This window comes from Rhinatrema bivittatum, chromosome 2 (genome assembly GCF_901001135.1).
Source record: "Rhinatrema bivittatum chromosome 2, aRhiBiv1.1, whole genome shotgun sequence".
Lineage (NCBI taxonomy): Eukaryota > Metazoa > Chordata > Amphibia > Gymnophiona > Rhinatrematidae > Rhinatrema > Rhinatrema bivittatum.
Window position 1 is genome coordinate 174,583,194 of NC_042616.1, and position 19,425 is coordinate 174,602,618.

General features: G+C 44.3%; 1 protein-coding gene across 1 annotated transcript in view; it reads right to left on the bottom strand.

Moving 5' to 3' along the window:
* BET1 (Bet1 golgi vesicular membrane trafficking protein) overlaps positions 1 to 19,425 on the bottom strand; it is a 48,156-nt gene that overhangs the window by 20,043 nt on the left and 8,688 nt on the right. The window contains exon 2 of the mRNA XM_029588899.1: positions 5,417 to 5,473. Within this exon, the coding sequence (XP_029444759.1) occupies positions 5,417 to 5,473 (57 nt within the window). The remainder of the gene's footprint in view (positions 1 to 5,416; positions 5,474 to 19,425) is intronic.

The following is a 19,425-nucleotide window of genomic DNA, read 5'->3' on the forward strand; positions in this document are numbered from 1 at the left end:
ATACAGAAGGCCCCTGCCCCAATGGCAGGCGAAGGCATCTGAAGCTGATCTTCCAGACTCCCTGTATAGGGAGGAAAAGGTGTTCACCTTGTTGTTGCAAGGAGAGGCAAAAAGGTCCATATCTGGCATCCCCCTCAGGTGGAAAATGTGATCCACCACTGTTTGATTCAGAGACCAATCGTGGGGATGGAAAGCAAGGCTCAGCTAGTTTGCCACTGCATTATCTGATCCAGCCAGGTATATGGCTCTGAGCAGGATTCCCTGGGACTGCGCCCAGGCCCAAATCAGGACAGCTTTCTTACACAGGAGGAGTGATGCAGTACCCCCCTGTTTATTGATGTACCCCATTACAACCTGAATCAGGGCCACTTGATTGGATAGGCGATCCTGAAACGCCCAGAGCACATACCTGATGGCTCGAAGCTCCAGGAAGTTGATCTGGTATGGAGCTTCCCAAGCAGACCAGCAACCTTGCGTGCAGAAGCCATGCACATGTGCTCCCCAGCCCACAGTGGCAGCATCCACAGTGAGCACAATCCTGTTTGGGGGGGGACGGGGGACTGAAAGGGGACCCCCTGCTCCAGGTTGGGTAGATTCTCCCACCATGACAAGGAGGTCTGGAGAGAAGCCATGAATCTTACTGCACGCTGAAGTCATGAGAGGCTTGCCGCTACTGCGATCGCAGGGCCCATTGCGCGTTCCTCATGTGTAAGCAGGTGAAGGGGGTAACATGGACAGATGCGGCCATGTGGCCCAGTAAATGAAGCAGCAGTCAGGCCGAAATCTTTTGGCTGCGGCAGACCACACTTGCCAGAGACAACAGAGCAAGCGCTCGGTTGCAAGGAAGAAAGGCCTGAACCTGGGTTGTATCCAGTTGGGCTCCTTTCAAATAATAGAAGGACTAGGGGGCATTCCATGAAGTTAGCAAGTAGCACATTTAAGACTAATCGGAGAAAATTCTTTTTCACTCAACGCACAATAAAGCTCTGGAATTTGTTGCCAGAGGATGTGGTTAGTGCAGTCAGTGTAGCTGGGTTCAAAAAAGGTTTGGATAAGTTCTTGGAGGAGAAGTCCATTAATGGCTATTAATCAATTTTACTTAGGGAATAGCCACTGCTATTAATTGCATCAGTAGCATGGGATCTTCTTAGTGTTTGGGTAATTGCCAGGTTCTTGTGGCCTGGTTTTGGCCTCTGTTGGAAACAGGATGCTAGGCTTGATGGACCCTTGGTCTGACCCAGCATGGCAATTTCTTATGTTCCTATGAAGTCCAACTGATTTGATGGAGTAAGATGGGGTTTTGGGTAGTTGATAACATACCCATGAAATTTCAGCACCTGAATGGTTAGGTGTAGGGAGTGAAGTGCCCCTTCACATGTGGCGCTCTTTATCAACCAATCGTCTAAGTAGGGGAAGACGTGCACCCTCAGGCAGCAGAGGTGTGCACCCACTATTGCCAGGCACTTGGTGAAGACTTGTGGGGCTGAAGTGAGGCCGAACGGCAACACCTTGTATTGGAAGCGACTGTTGTCCACAAGGAACCGTAGGTACTTCTTGTGACCAGGAAAAAATCCTATATAGGTGTACGCCTCCTTTAGGTCGAGGGAGCAAAGCCAGTCCCCTCTTTGCAGGAGAGGAATCAGGGTGCCCTGCGAGACCATCTTGAACTTTTCTTTTTTGCAGATATTTGTTCAAGGCCCTCAGATCTAGGATAGGGTGTAGCTCCCCTGTTCTCTTTGGAATCAGGAAATATTTGGAGTAGAATCCCAGGCCATGCTGATGCAACTGGTTGGGTTCTACTGCTTCTGCCATTAAAAGGACTTCCCGATGCAGGTTCTGACCTCACGACGAGCGGGGGGGGGGGGGGGAGAAGAGTCAGCGGGGACACACTAAAAGTTGAACCAGTACCCTCAATGGATGATGGGTAGTACCCACTGGTCCGAGATGATCTGAGGCCATTGGTCCTGAAAGGACTGTAGCTGATCCCCGACTAGGGGCCCTAATGCCTAATGTTTAGGATACGGTCACAGGGCTTATGCTCCCTCAGGGCCAGTCAAAAGCCTATAGTGAGGCTTTGCTGGGGAGCCGGCTGAGTCCTGGGGATCCACTGCTGTCTAAACCGACCCCTAGAACCCACTCGTTATGTACGAGCACGTGAGACCGGAGGATATTTTCTCTGTCGGTAAAAGCACCTCCTGCCGCTTTAACGAGAGGACTTACTGACAGAGGACGGACAGTCCAATGTACTAGCGGAGACTTGGTGGAGAGTCTCATGATGATCTTTCAATTGAACCATAGCATTTCGCTATGGTTCAGTTGAACCATATGGTTGAGAGAACCTCCAAACAGGTTCTCTCAAGTACAAGGCAGGTCTGCGAGCTTATCCTGGACTTCCAGCTGGAGGTCTGATGCTCGGAGCCATGCCATTTCTAAGGGCCCTAAAGCCCGCTACTGCCACCCTAGCCGCTGTCTCAAACACATCATAGGTGGAATGCACCTCGTGTTTGCCACACTCTAACCTTGCTGGGCAACTACCAAGAAAGGCTTCCTGCTGCTGCAGGGGGGGAAGCAATCGGCCAACTCTTGAACCTGCTTCCAGAGGTTACGAGTGTACTGGGTCATGTATAATTGGTAGATGGAAATCCGGGTGATCAACGTCACACAGTGGTACACCTTCCCACCTAGGGCATCTGATGCTCAGTGCTCCCGTCCTGGAGGTGCAGACGTGTGTGTACGGGAATGTTTGGCCTTCTTGAGGGCAGACTTCAACACCACTGATTGGTGTGGGAGCTGACGCCTCTCAAATCCCAAGGCCGGTTGAACCAAGTAGACTGTGTCTGTTTTACAATTCACTGGAGGCAATGAGATGGGGTGCTCCCACATTCTGAGGAGTAATTCCTTAAATATGTCATGAATGGGGATAGCCAGGACCTCCTTTGGGGCATCAACGAACTGGAGAACTTCCAGCATCTTATGGCGAGTGTCCTCCTCCATAAGGAGCAGGAAAGGGATGGATTCAACCATCGCCTGCACAAAAGCCACAAAGATCAGATCCTCCAGTGATCTGCGCCTCTCATCTGGAGGAGATGGATACGAGGGAAGGTCTCCGGAGTCCTGTGAAGAAGGCTCCAAAGTATCATCCCCCAGGGATCATACAGACCATCCTCCTTGAGGACTCCTGTCCAAGTCCCTCAGCCCCGGTGCCAAATGCACCGATGGAACCGGGAGTACTGACAGCCTCGAGGGCACAGAGGTCTCCGAAGGACCGGGGATCAGACCAGGCAAAATTGGGCGCAGTATCAGAGCCCGATTGTGCCCCCGGTCGGGAAACATCGTCCTCCTTCAAGGAACCAGCAATGGGGATGATACCAGAGGGAGGTGGACTCTGTGGTTGTTGGGGCATTGAGGGACCTCCCCAGGCACCAAAAGTGGCTGTGTGGGCAGGATGCACAAGAGGACATTGAGGTGCTCCAGCAGCGGCGCTAAAATCGCAAAGGCAAGCTCAGACACCAGTGGAGCTAGCAATTTGATTCCCTGAAATGCTAGGAGCACTGCCTATTGCACCCTGCGGTCCAGTTCCTCCTGGAAGTCCGCCGAAGCGAGGACTGAAGGAGGAAGAGGAAGAGGCGTCACCGGAGCCTTCCTGGAGCCCCAGGGAAGCTCTGTGCCTGGCCCTGATATCGGTGGGGAACACCTAGTACTCCCGGGTATGATGGAGGTCGATGCCTCCTCTCCACGGGGTCATCAAGGTGGACACCAGTGCCGTCCATGTCCAGCGCCATGTGACGACAGTGACCTGCGTCAATGCTTCTGAGGCTTTCCACGGTACGCGGCCCAGTCTTTCCCCGGCTCCAAGGATGAAGACGAATCTGAGGTTCTGGCGTGCGACGCCACCGAAGAGGGCCTATCCCCACTGTCGGGAATCGATCGCAAAGAAGGAAAAACTTACATCTCCTTGTCAAAGCGCCGATGGGAAGAAGGGGGACCCGGCACAGAAAAAGTACCAAGAAAAGACCATTGAAAAGATCAGAGCTCCACAACCACAAGGCAAACACTTTACGGAAAGAAAGAGACTGAAGGGGGATCCCCATGTGGATACATGGTTAGGGGCTTGCTGGGCATGCTCAATGTGCCAGTTAAAGTTCTAGAAACTTTGATAGAAGTTTTCCGTGCCGGGTTCCATCTGATGATGTCACCCATGTATGAGGATTACCATTCTGCTTGTCCTAGGAGAAAAAATGAAACTGAGGTCAGCATGAGGAGCGCGGGAAGAACCACGCAGCAGAACACGCAAAAACTCTTCAAGCTTAGAGAGAGACAGCTTCACCCCGTGACGCCTGGATGACATCACCCAGACGGTATGGCTAAATAAGCCTGTTTATCGACAGAAAAAAAAGCCTTAGCAAATCAGGCTCAGTATCTCCATAAAAACATTTACTGTTTAATTAGCTCCTCATGCTAATCATTCCTCCCTGAATAAACTCAGAGCAACCAAATTTCTACTACCTGTTCCCTCCCCCCATCCTGTGCTTCTCCCTCAGCACACATTCTTAGTTGACCTTCCTTTTTTATTTTTTTAAGAAAACTAAGTGCTACAGAACTGTTGAATGAGCTTGTTATAGCTGTCAACAGATCTTTATTCTACTGAATTGCCCATTTATTGCTACTGAGACAGTAGTGGAAATTATGAAGTATATTGCAGGTTTCATGAGACACTGATTGGTTAAGATCATGTCATCACTAGTGGTTTGGCAATTCATGTTAGTAATCGCAGCAAGCAATGGCATTAGGGCATGCATCTGATGTCATCGCCTTATGCTGCTTCAGCAGGTGCTTCTAATTCTCTTCAGTCTGTTTCTTACCTAGTATTATATAGAGACTGGGACAGGTTTAATACATTAGATGATGCCTGTTGCTTTTCAGGACTATAGAAATCAACTTGACAAGAGGAGAAAAAAAAATATTTAGGCTTGAAATGAATTTCCAAACACTTAGTAATTAAAACTAGAAGCTAATATCAGCATTTATGGTAATTATTAGCTACTGGAGTGGATTTAGGTTACAATTGAACAGGCTCTTAGAGATTTAAGAATTATCTTACCTATGAAATGAAAACTGGCTCATATCAAATATTCCATGTATTTTGAAATTTCTCAAAGTATCTACCTTCTATTGTCCTCAAAAGCAGTCACTAGAAGTACAAATTTTTTTCATATATTTTTCATGGTTAAATATAGAAACATAGAACATGGCAGCAGATAAAGACCACACAGCCATCCAGTCTGCCCATAAATATATTTTACTTGATATAATTATTGTATTATCCTACTTGGGTACTCCAACATGCTGTGACTAATATATAAGTTCCATAAAATTCTCAATGAGCTTTACTTTGAGGATATTTCCATTAACTTACCATGTCTTCTAACATTTTATTATGATGTTTTACTTCTGTCCCCATATCAATAGAAAGCTGAAACAAAATAAAAAAAACTCATGAGAAAGGGAGAACATGAGTGGGGAAAGTGAAAATTGAGGTGGGTGAAAGGGAAGAGCGCAAAGTGTTGGGGAGAGAGAATGATCAGGAGGATTTAGTCTCTGCACAGCTATATGGAAGAAGAATTGGGGCTTCTGCAAAGGAAGGAAGGAAGGAAGAGGCGCAGGCCTAAAGTATGTAAATTAGGCTATGGAAAGAGAGGATGGAAGAAAGGGAAAGGCACAGTAAGCTCAGAAGAAAAAAAAAAGAGGCGAGAATCTAAAGTTTTACGCAGCCATTTCTGGAACATATGAGAATGCCAGAAGTCACCTTGCGTGTGGGTACAGGCCATTAATGAGTCTCTTCCTCTTACCTTATTAGAGACAGTTAGTGCATGAAAGGCACATTGTTGCCACTTGCTTGTTTGAGACCCTATCAAATGCACCAGAAAATACAAACAATCCTCTAACTCCAGCTATTCTCAGGAGAAACAAACCTGGCCGCTGTTGTTTTGGCTAGTTCAGTTGGACCTGGAATGTCATGCTTTGTATTTTCAGGTCCCTTTTCTTTGTGAAAAAAAAATATGAAAAAGGCTTACAGAAGTATTCTAGAAGCCATCTATTCTTTTTAGCCTACATTTGGAAAAAAGGCGATTTATTAGATGACTGAAGGAGTTTTATTGAACCTCACATAGGCAAGGTTCACGGACACAGACTGCTTTAATTCTGCGTGGAATTTGTTTAAAAAAATATTATTGGGGGAGCCTGCCTGTGCCACTTCTCTGTTGCTAGGGACCATCTGCTGCTACAGCTCAGAGTGAGTGTGGTGAAATTATTGAAGGGCACCTACTGCATAAAAACAACCTCATCTGCAGCACGCAGGTACCAGTGCATGCCAAAGCCGCACACCGCTAGGTACAGGTTTTACTCCAGTTTAACTTCAAGACAATGAGGGGAAAGAGGAAATTATTGGGAATTATTAGAAAGGGAATGGTGAATAAGACGGAAAATATCATAATGCCTCTGTATTGCTCCATGGTGAGACTGCACCTTGAACACTGTATACAATTCTGGTTACCGCTTCTCAAAAAAAGATATAGTTGCGATGGAGAAGGGTGACCAAAATGATGAAGGGGATGGAACAGCTCCCCTATGAGGAAAAACTAAAGAGGTTAGGACTCTTCAGCTTGGAGAAGAGATGGCTGGGGGGGGGGGGGGGGGAGAGAGAGAGATAGGATAGAGGTGTTTAAAATCATGAGAAGTCTTGAACGACTAGATGTGAATCGATTACTTACTCTTTTGGATAATAGAAGGACTAGGGGGCACTCCATGAAGTTAGCATGTAGCACATTTAAAACTAATCGAAGAAAGTTCTTTTTCAGTCAACGCACAATTAAACTCTGGAATTTGTTGCCAGGGGATGTGGTTAGTGCAATTAGTGTAGCTGGGTTTGAAAAAGGTTTGGATAAGTTCTTGGAAATGTCCATTACCTGCTATTAATTGCATTAACTTAGAAAATAGCCACTGCTATTACTAGCAACAGTATCATGGAATAGACTTAGTTTTCGGGTACTTGCCAGGTTCTTATGGCCTGGATTGGCCACTGTTGGAAACAGGATGCTGGGCTTGATGGACCCTTGGTCTGACCCAGTATGACACGTTTTTATATTAACACTTCATCCAATCTCAGCTAAGTGTTTCCATCCTCAACACATCTGGCAAGTCTGGATTTTTATTTTACCAATCACAGTCAATGTTCAGTGGTTGGGGAGCTTGAGGGCTTGGCCTCTGCTCCCTCTGAGCCTTCCATTTCTCTCAACCCTGATACCTGGCCTCCACTAGCTCTGGAAGGAATCGGTCAGACACCTGAATTGATCTCTGCTATGACCCCTATAGCTGAGACCAGTATTGCCGGAGAAAGGGATTTGGACGCTGGTTCCTCTCCTTTAGTGGAAGTTTCTGGTCCAAAAGTTCATCTTATCCCTCCTACGTTGGTTAAGCCATCTCTCATTAAATTAGAGACTTCATACACTGTAGGTACAGCTCTAGAGAAATCTCTGATAAGCAGAATTGATAAAACAATGTCACCTTTTGAATTGTTGCATCAACTAGTTGGTACTCATTCCTAATTATTCCAGGAATAGCAAAATAGGACAGAAAATTTGGCGTTTCAAATTATCTTACAAAATTCCTCTTTAGATTTTATAAGGGACAATGATTACAATGCATTAGAAAATGGAGATGAGGGAGAATTTTTCAGGGTAGTTTAATCTGCATTTTTTGAATTTTCCAAAAGTTGCTCCATTTCAGCATTAGATATGATAAAGAAATTCTGTGATGAGTTCCTCAAGGTTACTCCTGATGTTGTATCCTCTTTTGTTAAGGTTTTTTTCATCTTCAGGATAAAAGGATTGATGTAACAAACACCAGAAGACTGATATAGTCCACTTGGCCAGGAAACTAAAAATCCCTGGCATAATACACTTCTTAGATGCAAAGAGTTTGAATATTTCCTGGCAATATTTGTTTATGGTATTGCATCACTTTGGTCTTATTGAGTAATTCATGAATTGGAAACTGATATTATATAAACACCCTAGGGCCCAGATAACGGTAAATGGATCCAAATTGGACCCATCTGGTATATCTAGACTATCCAGGCAGGGATATCCCTTCTCTCCTTCCTTTTTTAACTTAGCCCTTGAACGGTTGGCACAAAACAATTAGAGAGGTTAGGTAGATAGAGGGATTTAGGTTTGGGTCATTAACCCACAAGGTTTCACTATATGCAGATGATATCTTGCTATATATCACATAACCAGAAATATTAGTCCTGGCCACACTATCTGTTCTGGAGAAGTAAGAGTCATTGTCAGGTTACAAAATTAATTACACTAAATCTTTGTTATTGCGTCTAGACCTCGAAGTAAGCAGCATCCATTTAGAGGGAACTTTTCCATAGCAAATGGTAGTATTAAATATCTGGGCATCTGGGCATCAATCTAGCAGACTTCTATTAACTGAAATATTCTAAAGATTATCCCGAAACTACACTGATTTACACCATTTGATAGACTTTCACTTGTCACTCTTGGGAAAAGCCTATTTGGTAAAAATGGTGGTATTCCCATGGTTATTACGCCTCTTTCAGCACATGCCCTGCAATGTCCCTCAAAAGGCGTTTAGAGATCTTAATTGGGCCATTTCCTTTTTATGGCAACGGAAACCTTCACAAATTAAGTTATCAGTTTTACAGTATCCTAAGTGGGGGGTGAGATATTCCAAATATTTCTCTATTATCTTGCTTCTAGACTGGTTAGTAGGTATTAACTCCTCTAACTGGGTTTCATTGGAAAGCTTGCAGTTGGGAGAGCTCACCCTGACTTTGCTCTGCCATTTATGTCTCCCTATTACACAAAGATCGGCAGGTTAAGCCCAATCATGTCACATACTCTTAATGTCTGGTGCACTGCTAACTACCTATTAGGTTTTCAATATAAAGGATTATCTTCTATCTTCAGGGCAACTCAGCACTATCTTCAGATATAGCAGACTGGAGTGGTAGGGGCCTTAAGTTTTTAGATCAGATTTGCCTGGAGGACTACTTAAGAGTTTCCAGGACCTCCAGGCTGAATTCCACATTGAAGAACATATACTTTATGCTCTCACACAATTGTAGAGGGCTATTATACAGCACCCTGATTATGTGTTCTGGAAACCCAAGTATTCAGCTGTTGATATCATGCATGCATATTTATTTATTTAACATTTTTATATACCGACCTTCATGAAAGAAATTCATATCAGATCGGTTTACATATAACAAGGGGTAAAACATAATCAACCATTTAACAAGAGGCGAAAGTTACATATAACAAGGAGGTTTTAACATGGAGGGCTAGGATAGCCGGAGAAATAGGAAGCATAACTGAATAAATTAGATAATGCAATAATATAAAGAAGAGAGGCATAAGATAATGCCTAAACTTGGTGGGGTGTTAAGTTAAGAATCAGTGTCTGGTCTGGTGAAGAAATTGCTGGATATGTAAGTTATGAGAAGGCTTGGAGGAAGAGCCATGTCTTGAGTTTTTTTTCGGAAGGTTAGAGGGCATGGTTCTAGTCTGAGGTCTGTGGGCATCTTGTTCCAGATGGCTGGGGCGGCTGTAGAAAAGGCTCGTTCTTTGGTAGATGAAAGGCGAGTGGATTTCGTTGGGGGGGGGGGGTTTGCAGGGTGCCTTTATATGCTTCTCTGATGGGTCTAGCAGATGGTAGGGGTCTAGCAGATGGGTCTAGCAGATGGTAGCATATGTTCTTGTTAGATGGTATCTTTGATCTGGAGACATGTCCCATGATTATATAGAAGTGGAATTCAAATTTGCTTTTAAATTTGGAGGAGGACGTTTGGAAGGACATGTGTGTTCCACTCTCAAATTGTCCCGATGTAACAAGGTAAGGGAGTTAAATGTTCTGTTTGTTACACGTACTTACAGGTATACCTAAATTTTAGTACAACCAGCCCCCTATGTTAGTGGGGGTGTGGAGAATCTGCCTTATACTTTCATATGTGGTGGAACTCTCTCATTGTCAGCCATTTTTGGCAACCATTTGAATCTCTGATGAGTGTAATATTGGGTCAACCACTTTCATTTACAGCCTCCTTATGTTGCAGGGCAGATGGGGCGATTCTAATCTAAGTAAAAATGTTACAGAGTTCTTGCTATTCTTTTACCGCATGCTGCTTGTATCACAATTGCCTACTATTGGAAGTCAACCCCACTGCTTAATTACTGGAAATCAGTGATAGCTGATATTGCTATAATGGAAAATGTTTCCTTTTCTCTTCTCAATAAGGAGGCAGCCTACTACAATATATGGAGGGCATACTGGCAATGGAGAAAGAACCGAGTGACAAGACTGAGACATACTATAATTGAATCAAACACATTCAAAGTTTTTATACTTAGGGGTAGATTTCAAAAGAAGCGAGTGTGGCGTGCATGTGCGTGTGCTACCAGGCGCGTGCACATGTACGCCCAATTTTATAACATGCGCGCAAATGTTATAAAATCGGGGGTCGGCGTGCACAAGGGGGTGCACAATTGTGCACCTTGCGTATGACAAGCCGCGCTTGCCTTCCTCTGTTTCCTCCCAGGCCGCTCGGAGGGAACTTCCCTGCCCCCCAACCCACCTTCCCAGTAGAAGGGATGCGAGAAAGCCAATGGGAGGGTGTGTGTGCAAGAAAGTCAGCAATATATTGTTTGGAGGGAGGGTGAAAAAATAGAAATGGTTTCAGGATGGAGCAGAGGTGGTGATGAGGGTGTGTTTGTGACAGAGCCAAGTGAGGGTGAAAAGGGAAAGGAGGACGAGGATGGGTGACAGTTATAGGTTGTTAAACGGGAAGGAAGAATGAGCGAGCTAAAGGGGGACACAGAAGGGTGCCAGGGGCAGGAGGGAGAATGGAAGCTAGAGGTGTGATTTGAGTGGAGGGGTGAGAGCACAGATGGTGATTGGATGGAGAAGGATTTGAGAGAGAGACACATGGGGGTGAGTAGGGGCAGTCCAAGAGGGGGTGAATATTGGAGAAATGTGTGAGAGCCAGAAGTGGTAATGGTGGAGTGTGTATGCGAGAGAGCCAGAGAGGTCACTGGAGGAGAGGGTCAAAGGGGAGAGAGAGAGAGAGAGAGAGAGAGAGAGAGACACAGAGAGAGTGGGAACAGAGTAGATACTAATGGTGGGCAAATGATGAAAGGGGGAGCAGAGCAGCATAAGTGGAGGAAGGGAGGATTAATGTTGGAGCTTCTTCACCCCTGTCATTGTTCTTGTGGAGTTTGGGGAATATTATGCTGGACTAATGCGAGGGAGGGAGGAGGATTGAGAGACTGATGGGGACAAGAGAGAAATTGGGTAGAGCGTGGGCAAGAGAAAGAGGGTGATGCTTGTCAGAGACAGGTAGGGACAGGATGGGAGGACAGAGACTGCAGAGGATAGAGGAGGAATTGAGAAGGAGGAGGTTTGAGAGATTGGCGGGGGAAAGGACAAGAAGAAGGATTCTCTGGAATGGCATGTGGCCAAAAGAAATTTACATTCTGTAGGTAGACGGTACTTGCGTCTTTCGCCAGTGAAAAAATTCAAACATTCCCATGTGGGTAGCAGATCGTTTTCTACTGTCATTCCACGTTTGAACAATAGTTTACCTCTAGAAGTGAGAGAAGAGATGAATTTTACAAAATTTCGGAAGAAACTAAAATCTTGGTTTATGTCTGCCAATAGTTAGTGGTACTGCTTCTATGGTCCTGAGATAAAATATGATCTTTGTGGCAGAACGTGTTCTTAAGGTAAGATGGGTGGAGATAAAAGCTATTGAGCAGCCGCATTGTATTTGTTTATGCTATTTAGGGACTGTCATTGAATTTTAATTGATATTATTTTATGATGCTATTGTTGTAAATTTGCTATCTTGATCTTATATTTTGTACATTGCTTTGGATGATAGTTTTTATCTATAAAGCGATCATAAATGCCAATAAATAACTAAGAGACTGGTGGAGACAGGGTGGGAGGATTGAGAGAGACAAGTGAGGGAACAGAGAGAGAAAATGGAAAGGGAATTGAGGCACTGGTAGGTAAGGAGTGGGAGGATTGAAAGACTTGTGAGGGGGTCAAGAGAGACGAGTGGGAACAGGATGGGATTGAGAGAGAAAGTGGCAGGGACAGGCTGGGCCTATTGAAAGAGGGAAAAATACCCCCACCTTCTCCCTTCACCCCATGTCTTTTGGAACGTGAGGCTCTTTGGCACTCTGCATTCCGATTTCTTGGTGTGTGAAAGTTTGGTCATCCCTGGCTTATCCTGTGCCCTCAAATTCTCTTACTGTTGTTGTCGCCCACCACCTTCACTGGCAGGTCATTCCACATATTCATCATTCTTTCTGGGAAGATATATTTTCTAATGTTACTAGGCCTAACCCCTTTGTGCTGTATCAAAACATACTATTCTAGAACTTCCTTTCCACTGAAAAACATTTGCTTCATGTGCATTATATACGGTATATACACACACACCTTTGATGTATCTGTTTCTTTTCCCTTTCTTTCTTCTTCTGTAGACAGATGCCCTTAAATATCAATGCTAAGGAAGCATCTACACTAAGCAATAGCTAGTGAAAGCAGGATTTTGAACTGGATAAAAACTGGAGTCTAACATGCTAAACTATTTTGCTTGCTGAGGGAAATGTGACAGCTTTAATATACATTATGTGCAGTTTAGCCTACTCTAAAGATTCAAAAGCATACTATGTGGCTCTTTGATGGGCTGATGCAATAAGACATGCGTTAAAATATGCGCTCATATTGAGCGCCCGTTTCCCCAATGTGCACACAGCCACATCTCCTGGGCACCCGATGCAATATTTTAATGAGCTGTTGTGTTAAAAAAGAAGTGCTAGGGAAGAATTATGCATCGGGTGCCCAGGAGACGTGGCTGTGTGCCCACAATTGCAATAGGCGCTCAATATGAGCATCCATTTTATCCCACTTCAGGTCGATTTCGCCCAATATACAAGTACAATAGCAAGGGGTGAAATCGGCTTTGAGCATGTATATTGTGCATCCAGAGTTTTTTTTTTCTTTTGTTCATACCGGAGGGCTGCCATGCTCCAGGAGTTCAAGCTCTTTATCTGCCTCAGCAGAGAGTTCAAAGAAAAGGCCAGCACTTCACAAATAATTCACCTTTTTTAAAATCTTAATTTACTAGAAAAACTCACAGTCTGTATATTTCTCAATAATACTATTTATTATAGAAAAGTCAAGTAAAGCCAGAAGGAGAATGTACAGGAAAGATAGTTTTCCTGGGAGTGACAGAGCATCTTAACAGTGACGTATCCAAGTCTTCTCAAATTCTAAGTTACACACTTCAGTCTTATATACAGAATCTTGCTGACAGTGTTCTATGGGATGGCCCCCCCTTCTTGGAGTGGAGAATTACTCACGGCATTACTGAACCTTTACCTAAACTAATGCTGTAAAAGTACTGTTATCTGGTATTCTAGGCCTTGAGCTGGAGACAGCTCTCCTACACAAACTGCTACCATGGATTGTTTCGCCTGCTCATAAAGACAAACACATTCCTTTCTCTTGGGTAAAACTGTTTCATTAATTTCAGCATTTAATTGTTTAATCCTTATTTAACTATTTAAATCCAGCTTATCATTTTACATCAAACATTTATTCTTAAACACCGCAAGCAGTAGATTTAAGTACTTGCAACAATACTAAGTAGGAGGAACCAGAGGACAGTATTTTTTAATTTGTAATGAGCCCTTAACTCACGGATTGAATTAAACGCCAGCTCTGGGGCTGGAATTAATTTTGCTGCGTTAAAAAGTGCGCGTCGGGCGCGCAGCAATTTTCTACATCGGGGGGGGGGGGGGGAGGGTAATAGCCAATAGCCTCATCTACATGGAATTTACATATGATAAGCGCTATCAGCTACGCATTTGGGCACGCGTTTGGGACGTGCTAATCTCCTTATTGCATCAGATGCTAGTCTACTGCATCCAAAACATGTGTCTTGAGCATAAACCTGTGGGCTAGGCTGGGCGCACTTTACTGCATCGGCCCCTGAAAGTGCTGTTTCCTTGTTTGTAGCTGAATAATGGTTTACTTGTTTTAAGTGTGAATCAAAGGACTTGAAGGAACTGTTGGAATACAGATAAAAACAGCATTGACAAAATAAACTTCAGTCTTAAGGGAGTTGCTGCTGAAGTAAGAGCAGGACTATGTACTGGATAAAACCTGGGGTCTTTTTAACTTGCTAATACTACTTTTGTTTGCTGAGGGGAGTGTGATAAAGTAGTTTCCTTGTTCGGGCTACTTTGCAGGAGTCAGATTTCCAGACAGGAGACAATCATCTTGGAATGTCTAGAATGGATCCTGTAGCCAGAACCTGTCCTTCAGGAGACTAATTATTCTCTTGCATAGAGGATGTGACTCCAGGGGTGTGTGTGCCTGGGTGGGAAGGGATAAGACTGCCATTAATTTTGGCAATTAGATCATTAAAAAAAAATGTAAATAGCTTGGTGGCTGGTGAGCATGGGAATTGTTTGGTAACTTGGCTGCCTGATGCAAAATGTAATCGATATCACACATCTCCTAGTCAGAATTTTAAAGAATGTGGATACCAATGGCATAGGAAAGTGAAGGAGGGAGAATCTAGAATCCAAACAGTCTTTTAGGTGGTAGGAGATTGAAATCCAGACCAGCCAGGGTAGTAATTCCATATGCAGGACCCCAGAGGCAAGCACAGTCTCAACGTGTGGTTGAAAAGGAGGCCTAAAGACGAGGGCTTTAGCGTTGTTAGGTGTGGAATATAAATCAGATAAATAAATACTGAAGAATATTTTGGGAAAGTGGAAGCCTAATCTGACAGGATGGGCTTTTACCTTAACCAAAATGGAAACTGGCTGATGGCACTAACAATTGAAAAGGCAAGAGAGCAGCTTTTAAACTAGATTAGTGGGGAAAGCTGACAGTCGCTCACTAGTGCAAGGTTCAGATTGAGGTTTCTTCAACAGATACTGTTATACCATAGAAATGAGATTATCCTGATATAGAGGATAAAGAGGTAGATAGAGAGGTAGCTCAGGTAGATTTAAATGAAGAACAGACAAATATGAATGCTTCAAAATGACCTAAATCAACTAACAATAAGCAAGCTGAATTAGCCAGAAAAACGTATCTTGCTAACTTGGCAGAGATATTCATAAAGCAGCGATGAAAGTTCACTGGATAAGTTTATCCAGCTAACTGTAGGACAAACGAATACCTGTCCTAGACTTATCCAGCTAACTAAGCAAGTTAATGCTGAATACCGGCATTTGGCTGAGTTAGCTGAACAAATGGTTCCCGTCCCAGAACATACCTCCCCACACTTCGCTGGCTAACTCTTTAGCCAGATACAAAATTAGCTGGCTAAATGGCAGCCACTGGATGCAGCTGGACATTCAAAATGGAATCATTTGGCTGGCCAAATCCAAATAAAGGCCTAGTCATTTGTATTTGCTCAAGTTTCTTCGTAAGTTTGTTTTGTGTATGTATGTACTATTTTAGTGGAAATGTGTGTCTCGTTGTACGTATTCAATGTTGATTATGAATATTTCATTGTAAGCCGCAGTGAACGAAGTTTGTGAGGTAAATGAATAAAACTTTGGGCCTCCTTAGATTTACTTGTTTGTCTGCAAATGCAAGAAGTCTGAAAAATTACCGTATTTTTTGCTCCATAAGACGAACCTGACCATAAGACACACCTAGGATTCAGAGGGGGAAAATTAAAAAAAAAAAAAAAAAAATTTGTGCTAAACCGGCTCTGCGTCTGGGCGTCTTATGGAGCAAATTAGGGGAGTGCATAGCTTTTTTTTCTCCCCATTTTGTTTTCGGGTTTGGGGAGGGCCATTTCGGTCCACTCCCCAGATCAGAAAACTTTTCTCTTTCTCTGGGAACCCCTCCCCCCCCAAAAAAAAACCCCCATCCCAACCCTTTAAAAATTAACAACCCCCACCCTCCTCACCCACCTCCAAGACCTGCCGACTTAATTTACTACAACCCCCCACCCTCCTGACCCCCCCCAAGACCTGCCAAACGTCCCTGGTGGTCCAGCGGGGGTCCAGGAACGATCTCCTCGGCTTCAGCCGTTAGCTGCCAGTAAACAAAATGGCGCCGACGGCCTTTGCCCTCACTATGTCACTGAGACCGACCAATAGCAGCGGTCGGTCCCAGTGACATAGTGAGGGCAAAGGGCCGTCGGCGCCATTTTGATTACTGGCAGCAGACGGCCCTTTGCCCTTATGTCACAGTGACTATCGCTGCCATTGGTCGGTCCCAGTGACATAGTGAGGGCAAAGGACCGTCGGCGCCATTTTGATTACTGGCAGCCGACGGCCCAAGCCCAGGAGATCGCTCCCGGACCGCTCCTGGACCCCCGCTGGACCACCAGGGACGTTTGGCAGGTCTTGGGGGAGTCAGGAGGGTGGAGGGGGTTTGTTAGATTTTTAGGTTTTTTTATATATTCGCTCCATAAGACGCACATACATTTTCCCCCCACTTTTGGGGGAAAAAAAGTGTGTCTAATGGAGCGAAAAATACGGTAGATTGGAGAGTTAGAATGTATGGCATTACGTGAAGATATAAACACAAGTGACATCTCAGAATCCTGGTAGAAAAAGAGGCTCACTAATAGGACAATGTGATGCCAGGGTATAAAATGACACGGCAGATTGTCTTGGGGGTGGAATGGCATTATTATGTAAAGAATGGCACAAAATCAAGTGAAATAAAAGTTCAACAGGAAACAAACTGCACTATGGAATCTTTATGAACAGAAATTCCATGAGAGATGGGGAAGAGATTGGGGTTTGCCTGACCAGCATGATGAAACAGCTTGCAAAATTCTAATAGAGATTAGGCAAGCTAATAATATTGGCAATAAAACAATAATGGGGGATTTCGAATACCCCAATACCGATTGGGTGAATGTCTCATCGGGGCAGGCAAGAAGGGTAACATTTTCAGATACCATAAATGACTGCTTCATGAAGCAGCTAGTTCTGGAACCAATGGGAGGGAGAACGACTTCAGACAATTGCAGGACCTGGTGCAAGAGGCAAGGATGGTGGGGCCGCTTGGCAATATTGATCATAATGCAATCAAATCTGATATAAATCACAGAAGAGAGAATATTAAAGTAAAACTGCCAGAGTAGTTTTCTCAACATCAAAAAGGGGAGACTGATAAAATGAGGAAGTCAGTCAAGAAGAAACTAAAAAGGTGGTTGCAAGAGTTAAAAGTATGCATGAGGCATTGATATTGTTTAAAAATATAAACTAAAAGTCTAAATATAGGAAGGGCTGAAAAACAACATCCCAATACAATACAACCGTTCCTGGTCTCCATCTGGTTTCTGTGGATGTGTCACCTCAAACTGAGAATGGCCTTGTCTAGATCAGGTAAACATCTGTGTTTTGTTATCCAGGCAGATAAACCTTCTCTTCAATCAGTCCTCAAGACAAAGATTCTGTAAGTCTGAAATTATTTATTGTACAGGTAAATTCTACTTACAATTGTTGCATTTCAAATGCAAGCCCTAGGCAAGAATTTTTGGTAACTAGAGACAAGGTAGGAGAAGGGAGATGGGAGTCTCTTGTGTTGCAGGAGTTGGTTTATGGTAGAGGTAGGAAACGTGAGGAATATGAGGCTGATTTAGTCCTTAGAAGGCGGCGATAAGAGAGAAGGTAAAACCCGATCCGTTTCAGGGGGTATCACAGAGAGCTGCTACTCTGAGGCAAGCATAGAGCAAACTGAACTCTCGTTGAGAGCTGCTAAAGGAAATGCCTCCACAAGCTGAAGGCAGGGGGCAGGGTCCAATGGCAGCGAGCCTAAGAACCATGTAACACAGTGGGAGCATGAAGGGCTGTCCCTTGAGCCTATAAGGCACCTTGGAAAACTTAAGCTAGATTAAGTGGGATTCAAGCTCTCCCGATGGTGAGGGAAAGTTGAGGGGGGGGGGGGGGGAGAGCTTTCTTAAAAGGCAAAGGCTCACAGATTTTTATCATATGTACCCACTGCTGGGGACAGAACAGGCCTTGTGCTACCTGTCCTTCGCAGTGTGCTTCCCATCCTGTTTTGCTCACATCTGTTGTCACCGTGATCCACTGTGGGGGTTCTAGGCTGGTTCCAATTTCAAGACTGGCCTTGACTAACTACCAGGCCAAGCTCTTCCTGGCCTGTCCTGTCCTGTGATGGGCAGAATCTTCTCAAAGTCCTGGCTATGTGGGGACCATCTGGACAAGTGTCCCTTCTGCAAGGGACACATATGGGCATTTGCCCATGGCACCATTTAGATAGCTGCTATCGACTCCAGAACTTGCAAATATGCATAAGCTTGAGGGGCTGTTGATGACAGCATTACCCTCACTCGCTCCTGCAGCTAATGATGAGTAAAAGAATCGTCTAACACCTTCCTTCTCTTTGTATTGAAATAGGCTCAGAGGTAAATCAAGGATTGGGAGAGCTCAAACTTAATTCTGTTCACTAATCAACCTAGGTTTTCCAGAACCTCTATGACTCTCCTTGTTGACTGGCTGCTTCCCTGAAAAGACAAGGCTTTGATCAACCAATCATCCAAGTGTGGGTGTACTTGGATCCCTTCACTGGAAAAAGGCTGCCACCATTACTTTTGTGAAAGTCTAGGGGGGCACTGTGGCTAATCCAAAGGGTAGAGCATTGAACTGATTATGTCTCTTTAATACTGCAAAGCACAGGAATCTTTGGTGTAGTTCTCTGATGGGGATATGGAGACAGGCCTCCGACAAGTTCAGAGACATCAGCAATTCTCCTTTTCTTACTGCTACAATTACCATTCTCAAAGTTTCCATTGGTAAATGTAAAATCCTCAGTGATCGGTTTACCATCTTTAGGTCCAGAAAAGGCCAAAATGTTCCCTCTTTCTTTGGGACCACAAAATAGATTCAATATTGGCCTTTTCCTACTTTTGCTCCTGGAACCGGAATTATTGTGTAATAGGAGTAACCTGTCTATTGTTCACTGAATGGCCTCTATGGAGATATGACAAAGACATCGATTATTGGTGCCTCTAAATTGAGGGCATACCTCCAGTGAATAATTTCCAAGACCCATTAGTCTCTGGTAATGCGGGTCCACTCCTTGTAATACTGCTGTAGTTGCCCTCCATTTTAATGTCTTCCTTTTTGGCTGATGAGTTGCCACCACAGGAGGGACTATTAACTCTTACTAGGGCCAAACCACCACCCCCCCCCCCATCTAGGATTTTATGAAGCTTCAACTGCCATCCAAAAATTTAAATTAAAAATGCCCAAAACTCAGTGGTGTGTGATCAGGGCCTTCAATGGATTCAGTGAATCCCCAGCCCATAGGCGTCGC